Below are 13505 nucleotides of genomic sequence, written 5' to 3' on the forward strand. Positions count from 1 at the left end.
TGCAAAAGAGGACTCGAGGTTTCTCATTCATTTTCGTCAAACGAAAAAGAGTTTCATTTATTATTTTAGTTTTAATATCTGATTGGTTGATACTTGACCAAGATACGTTTCACACTTGACCATTTCCTTTATTATAGGCATTCTTTGTCTCACCAATGACGTCAATGTTTGCCACTTTCCTAATATTTTTAATGACAAGTGTCAAACCCCATTAAATAAAATAAAGCCCAAAAAGTCATTAACTTAATTATAAAAAAAGAATACTTTATTTATTTAGAGAAGAATACTTCTGGTCTTTTGGATAGACTCTAAACAACACAACATGATAATAATATATTCAGTATAATCTTATAACGTGAGTTCTCGAAAAAATAATATATTCAAAGATTTTGGCTCGAAAAATTTAAATGTTGAGGTAGCTAACAACCACTTTCATAGTAAATTCATTAGTATTGTCATCTTCTACCGGGAAGAATATTTATTTTACTTCTTTTTGTGCTCAAAATATCTTTTATATTTACACTCTACAAGTACAAATACACATTGATCAACTTGATTTCATAACTTGGAGATAACTTTTACTTATTTTTACTTGCAACTAAAATAAAGCATTAATTTTATGTCGTGTGAAAGTTTAAAATAAATTGTTAATTCTTCGTGGTATCTTTATACTCTTGACAACATCTAGAAGTAAATTAATCAATGGTTCATGTCTCTCAAATGATGGAAGATATTTATTTTGAATAATACTATTTTGTACTATAATAATTTTTCAAGAATACCAAATTTTAATAATTTTTTCTTGGGTGAAGGATATATAGTGTGGGTTATACATTTGACTAGTTGGCTAAAATAATTATATCTACTAGTTAAATATATAAAAAGTATATACTGATTGTATAAAAAATATGTATATTATACATTAATATATAAGAAATATATATATTGTCGGTTGTTATTTTCTAGACTATATTTCTTCCAAGAAATAAAATAATGCTAATAGTTTGATAAAAAAAATTACAGTTTTAAAAAAAATGAATGATATATGTAGAAAAGAAAATCACATTTCCAAATTTGACTTGATCTTCATTCTTCTCTGTCCTGGCGACGGCACAGTCAGCAAATTGGACGGCAGCCGATGTGCCACGTGTAAGTCCACGATTGATTTGCACCTATAGCCAATCACAAATCACCATCAGCCCAAAGCTACTGTATCCATTATAAATATCTGTCCACATTCATTTTACACTGATTATCATCTTCACAAAAAGCTCAACTAATTTCACTGAAAATTCATCAATGGCAGAGAAGTCATTCAAGTACGTGATCGTCGGTGGCGGCGTTGCTGCTGTAAGTAGTCTTCTAAATAGATGATCTATCCTTTTGTTAATTACTCAATTTAGCTTTGTTTAATTATTGAATTTACATGTTGTTTGATTTTGAGTTCGGAACTAGGATTCAGTTTTTGGATTGTTTTTGTGATGATCAGGTTTTTGATATAATTCGATATATTAGTTTGCTGTAGATCTGAAAGTTAGCCTAGTGAAGTGACCTTTGGTGTCTGCATCTGTATACATATACACACAGATAGACATGGCACACAGTTGTATACATACATAAATACATATATCTTAGTTATTCCATTCTATCTGAAAGCGAGAATGTTGTTATAGGTGAGTTTATCTCTTTTCAATGTTTTGATCTGCTCTTCAATAGTTGATTTGCTTCAAAATGGAGTTAGAGGCTTAGAGTATGGACACTTTGTGCGCGCGCGTGTGTGCACGTGTGTATTTATTTTTTATTAATCAATTGTTAGATTCTGCAGTGGGAGAGCTAGAGTGTTGTTGTAGGTAAGCTCATCTCCTTCATTATTTTGGTCTTCTGTTGGAATTGAGTTGCTTTGCAATGGAGTTGGAGGCTTTGAGGAGTAATGTCATTTGAAAATGTAGAACCTATGAGTTGTCTTGTGGAAATATTGGGAGTTAGAGGTCATGGTATAATAATTTCTATTTACTTAGGATGGTTATGACCAGTTTTGACACTAAAATTAAATGGCTTTTGTCAAGTTAAAGCGTCTCCTAGTCTCCTCTATTCTGTCCTTTGGGATAGAAATTGTAGATAACTTTGATTGGTTGGATACTGAACTCAAAAGCTTTTATTAGAATAGTGGAATTGACATACAAGTTTCCTAGTTTGTCATTCTTCGGGACGCATTTAATTGTTTAGCCTCTTTTTATGGATATCAAATGATTAGGATTCTATTAGAGATAATATGTATTGCTACTTCTGCCAATCCACAAATTATTTCATTTTTGTGGTAGAAAGATTTTTTTTGCATTTACCGGAAGTTTCTTTTCTGGTATTTACAAACAGGCTACACTTATCTTTTTCTTGGGATGTGGAAAAAAGTTTTATTAGGAACTAGCTGAAATAGGGGATTATAACCACCTCCTCAAAATTTTCTAGTTTTATTCTGAACTCTTGTAGGAACAAATTTTGTTATTATGATTTTAGAATGCATGGTCATAAATGGATTCAATAAGTTTGGTTGCATTTGCAGGGGTATGCTGCTAGAGAATTTGCAAAACAGGGAGTTAAGCCTGGAGAACTGGCTATTATCTCCAAAGAGGCGGTAAGTATTTCGAACTGCTTTCTTGCGTTCACTTATTCATTTGTAAATCGTAGTTGTTCTGCTTCTTCTGTTGACTTCAATTTGGAGAAGGGTGCATTCTTTTGCTTTTAGCTTGAACCTTAAGAGTAGGTTTTAGGATCAAAGGTTATTTTGTCTCTAGATTGACCTTGATATTCCATATAGTTTTGTCTATAAGAATCTCTAACTTCGATCATATTGACGTTGGAAGCTAATTTTTGATCAGCTTATATGCTTGTAAATTGTCAAAAAGCATTCATTCATGATTTCATAGCTAAATATAAGATTGTCAAAGTCCCTTTGATATATGTTTGTCAACTAGGAAAGAAAAAGTTCCATATACTCTACCATTTGCTTGTAAACTTCTACCATCCTTGCTTTTGGAGTTCCTGATCCCACCTCTGTTATCCCAGTGCGCTAGGCTATGACTCTCTCTCTACGTATCTCTTGGATGGATTTGTTGCAACTTATCTACTGTTATGTCCATTCCTTCCTGCTCAGCCTGCCTAAACTTTGTATCTAACAATCTTTCCCTTTTTCAGGAAAATAGTGTTAGATTTGATCTGATTGACTAAAAATGCTTTTTCTTTGTCAGGTGGCTCCTTATGAACGTCCTGCACTTAGCAAGGCATACCTTTTTCCCGAAGGCAAGTCTTCTTTTTACTTGGACACTGAATTGATCTCTGTCTATGGGTAAAACTTGAATAGCGGTTGTTTTAGATGGGATTGCAGAAACTGCATGTTATATTTTTCAGAATTAAAAGTCTTTACACACACACAAGCACTTAATGCGTTTCACTCACATATTTCTTGTAAACTAATTACTGCTTCCCCTACAAGCAAAGAAAAAGAAAAAATAGAAAGTCAAAATTGAGCATGATTAGGGGTGTGCATTCGAATCGGTTTATCGATAAATCGAATCGATTATTTATTATCGGTTTATCGATTTATCGATTTTGATTTTGATTTCGAAATTTTCCTTATCGAGTTATCGATTTCGATTTTGTCCTCTTCGGTTTTTTACTAAAAAGACATTTTTTTTACCCTTATTCTAGAATACCCTTTCCTTTACCCTAAGTCCCTAACCCTATTATTTCCTCTACCACATTTAAGGAATGATCATATTTAAAGATCAAGGGAATGAAGTTCAAATTAATGGAAAATAGAATTAGCCGTGATGATGTGTTTTTTTTTTTACCGTTGGAGTGTTGGTGGCATACATTTGATCCCTTACTTTAGTTTTGTTGCATGTGCTTGTTGACACAATTTTTATGTTATAAACGGTGTTCGTCTTATTTTAGCTTCTTTTTGTCCATATTAGTTAGGCGTGTTTATAGCGATATACTTTCCATGGAATCCCGCAAATTTTCTTATAACCGAATCGATAAGCCCCAAAAATCGATAAATCGAAATCGAAAAAATCGAAACCTTATTGAAACGATAACGATAAGCATATGTACAAATCGATAATCGATAAGTAATTATCGATAAGGGTCAAAATCGAATCGATAAATCGAATGCACACCCCCAAGCATGATATATTATACAGATGTTATCTCATGTAGTTTGGCATAAAATTCTATGTCAAAAACTGCTGGCTTTCTATTTTTCTTGGTAGTTGACCTCTTTATCAGAAAAACCTTTTTCCTGAAACCTTATTATCCATTTCTCTACCAGGAGCTGCAAGACTCCCAGGGTTTCATGTGTGTGTTGGAAGTGGGGGAGAAAGACTTCTTCCTGAATGGTATGCAGAGAAAGGTAATAATTTCCTTGTGTTTATGCATTATTTTCAGACATATGGCCATGCGGGACTTATGTCAAATTTTGCATAACAGTTGTACATATGGCCATCCTAGACTACATCTCTTATGCATCATATGGTCTCATCTTGCAGGCATATCATTGATCCTGAGTACTGAAATAGTGAAAGCAGATCTTACTTCAAAGACTCTCGTTAGTGCAGCTGGGGAATCTTTTACGTATCAAACACTTGTTATTGCAACTGGATCAACTGTGAGTCTCATGGAATTCGTTTTATTCAGTGTTATTACTTTTTGTCGCCGGCCATTACATGAACTTCTCGTTCTATGTCTGTTCAGGTTCTCAAGTTGTCAGATTTTGGTGTGCAAGGTGCTGATTCCAAGAACATCTTCTACTTGAGAGAAATTGATGATGCTGATAAGCTTGTGGAAGCAATAAAAGCTAAGAAAGGTGGGAAGGCTGTAATTGTTGGGGGAGGGTACATTGGACTTGAGCTTAGTGCTGTAATGAGACTGAACAACATTGAAGTCAGTATGGTTTACCCAGAACCATGGTGCAGTAAGTAAATTGCTTCTAGCGCCCCCCCCCCCCCCCCCCAAACTTGCATGCATAACATGAAACATTAAACTGTTTCATGATAGTTATGGAGAATATATTATCCTGATTAATTGGATTCTGATCTTACAGTAATCCTTATGCTTTTGCAGTGCCTCGGCTTTTCACAGAGGGCATAGCTGCATTCTATGAAGGTTATTATCAAAACAAGGGAGTCAATATCATCAAGGGTACAGTGGCTGTTGGGTTTGATACACATCCAAATGAAGAGGTTTTTCTCAAGACTGCACCACTTTGAGAAATCTTGTTGAGCTTCAAAGCATTACCTCACAGCATTCTTGTTTCCATTTTGCAGGTGAAGGAAGTCAAACTTAAGGATGGTAGAGTTCTGGAAGCTGACATAGTAGTCGTAGGAGTCGGGGCACGACCACTCACGACTTTATTCAAAGCGCAAGTTGCAGAGGAGAAGGGTGGAATTAAGGTGTGTGCTCACTGTTCAGTCTCATCCTTCTATTAAGTTCTGATTTTTCGTACTTTTATTCTGAAAAGCAGATTATTTTTGTTACTTTCACGGCTAAACCATTAAATTTTTAAGTATAAGCTTCAAAAGTAGATGAGAGCAACTGAGATGATTCGTTGAGGGAACAAAATAAATAGTATCGTGTCAATGGATTCCAAAAATTCTGATGCTTCCTTAGGCAAGACGAAGAATTGAAGTAATCATACATGAGAGTTGTATTAAATAGTAGTGGAAATCATTGAACCAAGGAAACAACATATTTTTCTTGTCGAACTAAAAGCTGTGTGTTCTTGTCGAGCTAAATGTATCTATGTTGTTTCTGAATTGCTATACTTACGCCAAAGGTTCTATTTGCAGACAGATGCATTCTTTAAAACAAGTATACCTGATGTATATGCTGTGGGTGATGTTGCCACTTTTCCTTTGAAAATGTACAATGACATTAGAAGAGTTGAACATGTTGATCATTCTCGCAAATCTGCTGAGCAGGCTGTCAAGGTATGTGACAGCTCCCTGATCTGGTCCAAAGTTAATGTCAAAGTTGTATATCATCATCCTTCTTATAATACGTTATTCTTTACTAGCCAACTATGACTTTACTCTCATGATATAAAATGGATATTTGAAGCACACTAGACATCTAGATTAGGGTGTTCAAATACTGAAAAATTCTCTCCACTCTACTTGCTACTGGTTGGTTATGTCCTGGCTCCTGTGTATATTTGTTATAGCTATAGTACAAATATGTGACAGTACAATGTTAAAATTACACTCACACAGGCCGCCGTTTTCAAGGTACATGTTGTCCAAGTATTTTTGAGTTCTGCAGATCTTTTTCCTGTCTTTTTCTTCCACAGTGTGCCTTCTTAGAAGAGCTTTCTGCAGTTTGCTAGTTTCTTTCTACTCTTTTCAATCAACTCAGTCAAATGTAGTTACAATTCCTGACTTCACATTTTTATTATGGTGAAGTAAAAAATGTTAATGTTATTACTATGTTGCCCGTGCAGGCAATTTTTGCCAGTGAGCAAGGGAAGTCTATTGATGAATATGACTACCTTCCATACTTCTACTCCCGTGCCTTCGATTTGTCTTGGCAATTCTATGGTGACAACGTGGGGGAAACAGTGCTCTTTGGGGATGCTGATCCCAACTCTGCAACTCACAAGTTTGGACAATACTGGATCCAGGACGGAAAGGTTGTTGGTGTATTCCTCGAGAGCGGGACTCCTGAAGAGAATAAGGCAATTGCGAAAGTTGCTAAAGTTCAGCCCCTCGTTAGCAGCTTGGATCAATTGGCACAGGAGGGCCTCAGCTTTGCCTCAAAGATCTAAAGCTTACTTATATTGGATTAAAAATGGCTATTTGAAGTTTCTTCCTTCATACAATGTTGTAATTGTTTGATACTTTTTCGTGGCTGGTTGATTGATTAAATATGATGTTTCTTCATCTTGAGTTTAGTTGCAGAAGATCACCCTCTGAGGGACTAGCCATTTAGGCATATATCTACCTAAGGAGTGACATCTGTAAATAAGGGAATGTTGGATACAATGGTTTCTGAAATACTTTTTTCCAGAAAAAATGAGCATCTATTTATTTGATTATGCCTATCGAATGAAAAAGCACAGTTAATCACTTTGATTCTGCTCAAAGGAGTACATAGCCTGTTTGGCCAAGCTTCTTTTTGGCCAAAAACACTTTTGGCCAAAAATTGAGGTGTTTGGCTAAGCTTTTGGAAGGAAAAAAAGTGCTTTTGAGGAGTAGCAGAAGCAGTTTTGGAGAAGCAGAAAAAAGTAGCTTCTCTCCAAAAGCACTTTTGAGAAAAATACACTTAGAAATAATTTTTTAAAGCTTGGCCAAACACTAATTGCTGCTCAGAAGTGCTTTTCAAACTAATTAGCCAAACACAAACTACTTCTCACCAAAAGTACTTTTGAAAAAAAACACTTCTCAAGATAAGCTGATTTTTGCAGCTTGGCCAAACGAGCTAAGTAGTACTCCCTCTGTTCCATGTATGTGACACTAATTTCTTATTAATCGGTTTAAAAAGAAAACACCTTTCTACATTCAGAAATAATTTAACTTTAAAATTCGTATTTTACCCTTAATGGTATCTTTTATGGCCGCAAAAACTTCATGGGTATTTTTAAGATGACAAGTTCAAAAGCATTTTTTCATACTTAAACTTCATGCCTAGTCAAACTACGTGAAAATAGCACGGGCTAGCTAGTTTTCGGACCGATAATTGAAAAATAGTTACTATTTTACCGCAACACGGAAAGTTTCAGTATAATATATTGGAGATTGATGCATCTGTGTAAGAATTTCCAGCATATTATGCTGGAACTCCAACATACGGAAAGTTCCAACATAATATACTGGAGATTGGAGCACCTGTGTATGAACTTTCAGCATATTATATTGGAACTCCAGTATGTTATGTTGGAATATTTTCCGAATTTTGAACAGTGTTTTCGTTCAAATTTATCTTTACATGAAAGGTGACTAAATTTCGATTACTTTTGAAACTGTGGTTATTTTTCAATTACCACTTGTAAATCTGGCTATTTTTGAATTTCACCCTCAAACTACACCACATAATTTGAAATGGGAGAGTAATAAACCAAGTATGACATGATATATCTGACACCTTGTTAGTGTGTGTGGGGTGTGTGTGTGTGTGTATATATATATATTGTGAAGCTGATTGCAGAATCTGCCTTAGTCTTGGTTTTATCCTCAGCAGCAGCCATCAAACCAACAAAACATCCTCTGCCTTTGAAAGTCACGGAAATAACTGTATTACTCTTCCATAGCTAAGGATGTAGCATTCACATCATAGCTGAAGCTTGAAACATTAAGAAACCACCAAGTCCTCTCTGGTTTTTTTCTCATCTCACCTTTGGCAGTAATCTAATAGATAAATGAACAACTCTACAAAGTGTCTCATCAAGAGTAAATATGTGCCAGCATTAATCTAGAGCTGTTTCCTCTTCATCTTGAGGACCCTAAATGCCTATTAACTATTACCAAAGGTATGAGCATCCGTGCCAGAGCTTCCAATAATCTACTAATGTGTAGGCCAGTATCTTGTAGCTTTATACAACCAACTTTTCTTCATCTAGTCCAGGAACTGCAATGTCTTCCCTCATCATGCAATAGTAATCATCTCCAACCTGTGCTCCAGCTTGACTAAACAGTTCAACGACCGCAGGTAATTTTCCATAATACCTCTTCAAAGAATCTATCAAAAGATGGCCAGCGTGTGGGTTTCGGACATGCCAAACATAAACAGTGGAGAGAAGATCATCTATTGTTGCCTCTTGCCAAGCATGTTGTCCATCCCTCATCTGGTGCTTGAATGCTTGGCATTGCCTAACCCTATGACCTTTTGGTCCAACTTGCACCTCAGGACAATATCCACATGTTTGGACGGCATAGGTTTGCATGAGCTGTATGGCTCCGGTACGCATACTCTCCCAAGCTTCCATTCCTCGCATTGCGAATCCTGGAGAAGGCATATATAAGTTACGGAAAATGAAAACTAGAAGGATTCATCATACCATAAGCAATAGTTCTTTAACATACTTGATGCTCGTGAGAGGGAATCACTTGCAATATTTTCAATATAGGAAAATCCACATTGCAAAATGGAAAGAATTTGAAGAGAAACAATTGAGAAAGTAACATAAAGACGCACCTTTTATGCCATCATATGGTAAATTCAAATATTTTCCATCTCCATCTGGCTTCTTAATAGTTTCCCTAAATTTAGAAGTTTCTAAGTCCTTTCCGGATAAATCATCCTTGGGAAACCTCTTCTCAAAATCTATGAGTTTTCCAGCAACCCGGTAAATGGGGAACTTCCTTCTTTGGGTTGGGTACTCGGGTAAATCCACGCCAGCCTGAATGCACAATTCCACAAGGGCTGGGATGCGATCAACTTCAAGTCGCTCATTATGTGAAACAGCTCTTCCCAACCTGTCATAGAGATGAAAAGATTCGACAACAGGCAACACGTGCTCTACACCCCCTCTCTGCCATATATGCTCTTTGTTCTTCTGACTGCCACTAACGTCGCAAGTTCTGATCCTATGTGGTGGATGACCAACATGAACTTCACTACATACGCTGCACAAATGGCCAGAGATCACAACATAAGCTTTATTTTAACAGTTGAAATTCACAGTGGGTTGCAAGATAATCTCCAATCAATTAACTAGGCCTCAATCCCAAAATCAGTAGGAGTCGGCTATATGAATCTTCTACACCCATCATGCTTTATTCAAGTCTATTTCATTTAAATAACAAATATCTAAATCTCACACTAATTTCCTACCGCGATTACTAGTTTAACCTTAACTAGTTGATATCGCCTTTAAAGATCCTTTGCTCCTATTGTGTTACACTCTTAGCTACATCTACACAAGAATTAAGTAAAATGAACAGGAGTATCATATTTTACCATTATTACTCCAATCCTTAACCTACCACAACCTACATTTTATTGGGACTTGAGATCGGCTATGCTCCACAAAGATATGCTCTACCAGATCGTCTTATCAGCTATAGTTCCACAAATTTTCCATGCTTTTGTTCTAAATCGTAGGTCCGCTATCAGAGGCGATCTACAGTGTAACCTACGGGTTGACATGAACCCAATAGCTTTTTCCCAAACTTTATATATGTATTAAGAAATCCGTAAAATATTTATAAGGGGCTGTAAGGTTTAGTAATCGTGAGGGGAGTTAATACCACCATTTTGGTATAACGATATTAGCTAATACCCACAGCCAAACATGGGTTAACTATAATCCCAAATTTTATACTGGGATCAATATCCTTATCCTGGTAACCAAAAGACACCTTAAATATTTGACTATGAACCCAGTTAGTATGGTATATTAACTTGATATCGCTATAAGAACCCATAAACTTCAAATCCTGGATTTGCCTCTATCCGTTATACATTTGATTAGTTGTGAGAAAGTTGGCTTAAATTGCAAAAATTGGAGGGAAAATGAAACGTTACCTGCAAAAATAAATAGGAATTTCCTCCGAAATCCTTGAAACACAAGCGAATAACTGACCCCTGGAAGCTAAGACTTGATGAGCAAGTGAGATTAGTTCTTTAACTAATAGCCCATTTTCAGGTGCCCTCAATGGAACTTCACGTGCAACCCTTCTTTCTTGCTTGTCCAATCTTGCTATCCTCTTAAGCTCATTCACACTAGTCACCATTGGTTTTCTTTCATCCCTTTTCAGCTTTCTTGGTAGCACTTCCAAGCCAGTTGAATAATACAATGGACTAACACTGTCCAGCTCCTTTACATTGGAAATTATTGTATTGCGACATAGATTAAAGATTGACCCAACTCGTCTATAAGACATTCTGTTAGGCTACGAATTCCAAATACTGAAATTTTTAGAAGCTTATTTGGAAATTCATCAGCTGGGCATTATAACAAACAGTTGGTGTGCGGATCATGCTGTGCAGCTTTTAACGGCAGAAAAAGAGGCAAAAGGAACTACAAAAGATAGTAGTGACTTCAAGAAAGAGGAAAAAGATGAACAATTACAAGTGCCTAGGAAGAAATACGGACCTGGACTGGAGCTCTGGAAGAAGATGGTGGAACGAGCAGTAGTCAACTTTAAATTATGATTAGTAAAATTTAATTTGAATTACTTTAGTATATATATTGCACCTTGACTTTTGAAGCAAATTAATTTCAAAATTTTATGCACGTGTAAAGTTTGTTAGCTATTAGTACTATATTGTATCGTATTATTCGTTTAGATAGAATATTTGTTATGATTATTACTTAAAATTTATTGTATTATATGTATTATTAAATTTATTATTACGTAATGATAAAAAATGTTGTTTTATATAATGATTACTTTGGTGTGATAGCATAAATAATCATATTTTATTTTTTATCGTATCTTTTTATATAATAATTTTACCTTTTTATACCTTTTTCATTGTAATATTGCAAGTTTATTCATCATATTATTGATGCATGACATCATGAAATAACGACAAACGATATAATTTATTCAAACGTTATATTTATTAAAATATAGTACAATACAATACGATATATTGTGAAACGATATGTAATAACCATCCAAACAGGCTAGAGCGATCGTTTGGTAGGAGGGATTAGAAAAATAATTTCAACATCAAATCCGACATAAAATAATATGCAATTTTTTGTTACCGAGAGTAGATAAAATATCTTCATAACTAGTGTAATATTTGATTAATTGGACTAGAAAAATAATCTCCATATAACTTTATGCAATATTTGTCTGATAATAACAATGTTGTGTTATAAATATATAGAGATAAAAGTAATTAGAGATTATAATGCAGAAATTAGTATTCTATAGTTTATAATACAAAGATTATTTCGTATTGGATCTTGAGTTTGACACATCACAAACTTATAGTAATTTATAATTCCAAATGTATTGTTTACTTTTAAATAAAATAAAAATTTACTTACTATTATGTGGCTTAGTATTGTCATTTTAGTACTTTTAATACATGTATAACTAATATTCGCATTTTCAAAGCACAATTTATATGGAGATTACTTTTCCAAAGATTATTTTGTCTTTGGGTTACCAATTGGATATGTTAATTTAATACCCAACATTTCCTTAGTAAAGCACAATCTTTTATTGTGGATGGGACTTTTTACATTGAAAAAGGCTTCTAAGATCATGTTCTAAGGAGTGTCTTAAAAGGCATTTTTGGGGCGAGCCCTGAGTTAAGGCGCACCAAAAACGTCCCGAGACAGTAGTGGGGGGCGAAAGTCTCAAGAGTCGAGGCATACATCCGAGTGTTGAGACGAGTTTTTTGCCGTGAGGCGTAAGCCCAAGAGGCTTTTTCAGATTAAAATAAAATTTGCTGAATAATTCCTTAATATAATGCTCAAATTTTCAAAAGTCATCTTGTAATTACTCACAAGTTTTAAAAAGGAACCAGAACAAATTTAAAAGTCAACACCTTTTTTTATTGCTAGAAACCCTAATTTATGGGTTTTTTTAATTTTTTATCTTGTCTGCTACTATCTTCCAAAAGCAACAAACAGTCATTTTTTTTTTTGGCAAATACAAAGAAAACTTTTTAATTTTTGTTCTTCCATATAGAAAACTCTAGTCTTTTCAACTTAAGTTACTTGTGATGTAAGTAGCGTATAATGGATTGTTTTGACTAGTTTTTATGAGGATGGAGCACATCTAAATATATTTTTCACTTATTTATATTTTTTAATTTTTTATGCAATTTTGCCTATTTAAAAATATGTATGGTAATTAGATTATTTATAACATATTAAAAATTATAAATACCTATGGGGCTTACACCTTGTGCTTCGGGATTTACGCATCGCTAAGACAAGACATATGTAAAATATTTCGCCAAACGCTCATGCCTTTTAAAACATTGTTATAAGCATTCTAATGTTAAACAAACATAAAATATCCATTTGGCTCTTGACTTTCATATCCATAATTCTAAATAGAGCCTTGGATTATTCTGCCCTATGATAGTATTGCACATTACATATGTTGGTTTTCATAGTATGAATGCACAAAAAACATCTCGCTTTGGACCTTAAAAAGGTGTAGTTCGTTGCACGAAGCATTCCGTATTCATGCAAGATTCGGGGAAAGGCCATATCCTAAGGGATATGACGTAGGCAGCCTACTCTGATACAAGTATCAGTGGCTGATTCTATAGCTCGAACACGTAACATATGGGTCACATGGAGACAACTTTACTGTTGCTTCAAGACTCCCTTCTATATCTGTTGACCTTAGTTTTGATTTACTTTCCGTTGACTGATGCATTACAACAATAACAACAACAACAACAACAATTACTCAGTACAATTTCACAAGTGAAATTTGGGAAGGGATCGTGCATACACATATCTTACCCCTATCTTGGAGATAGAGAAGCTATTTCCGATATACTCTCGGAATATGTAGAAACATAATTTGTAGTAA

General features: G+C 34.8%; 2 protein-coding genes across 2 annotated transcripts; one reads left to right on the forward strand and one right to left on the reverse strand.

The window, feature by feature from the left end:
• Positions 1 to 1081: 1081 nt before the first annotated feature.
• On the forward strand, positions 1082 to 6938 carry LOC104243374 (monodehydroascorbate reductase). Its single transcript, XM_009798556.2, has 10 exons — positions 1082 to 1350; positions 2561 to 2632; positions 3246 to 3297; positions 4328 to 4408; positions 4545 to 4663; positions 4750 to 4969; positions 5119 to 5237; positions 5322 to 5447; positions 5844 to 5984; positions 6494 to 6938. The coding sequence occupies exons 1-10, from the start codon at positions 1300 to 1302 to the stop codon at positions 6815 to 6817; spliced, it is 1305 nt and encodes a 434-aa protein (XP_009796858.1). The 5' UTR covers positions 1082 to 1299; the 3' UTR covers positions 6818 to 6938.
• Positions 6939 to 7999: 1061 nt separating this feature from the next.
• On the reverse strand, positions 8000 to 10903 carry LOC104243375 (APO protein 3, mitochondrial). Its single transcript, XM_009798557.2, has 3 exons — positions 10516 to 10903; positions 9184 to 9614; positions 8000 to 8991 (listed from the first exon to the last, which is right to left on the reverse strand). The coding sequence occupies exons 1-3, from the start codon at positions 10872 to 10874 to the stop codon at positions 8582 to 8584; spliced, it is 1200 nt and encodes a 399-aa protein (XP_009796859.1). The 5' UTR covers positions 10875 to 10903; the 3' UTR covers positions 8000 to 8581.
• Between the last annotated feature and the right edge of the window lie 2602 nt (positions 10904 to 13505).

Source organism: Nicotiana sylvestris, chromosome 7 (assembly GCF_000393655.2).
Source record: "Nicotiana sylvestris chromosome 7, ASM39365v2, whole genome shotgun sequence".
In the NCBI taxonomy this organism is placed as follows: Eukaryota; Viridiplantae; Streptophyta; class Magnoliopsida; order Solanales; family Solanaceae; genus Nicotiana; species Nicotiana sylvestris.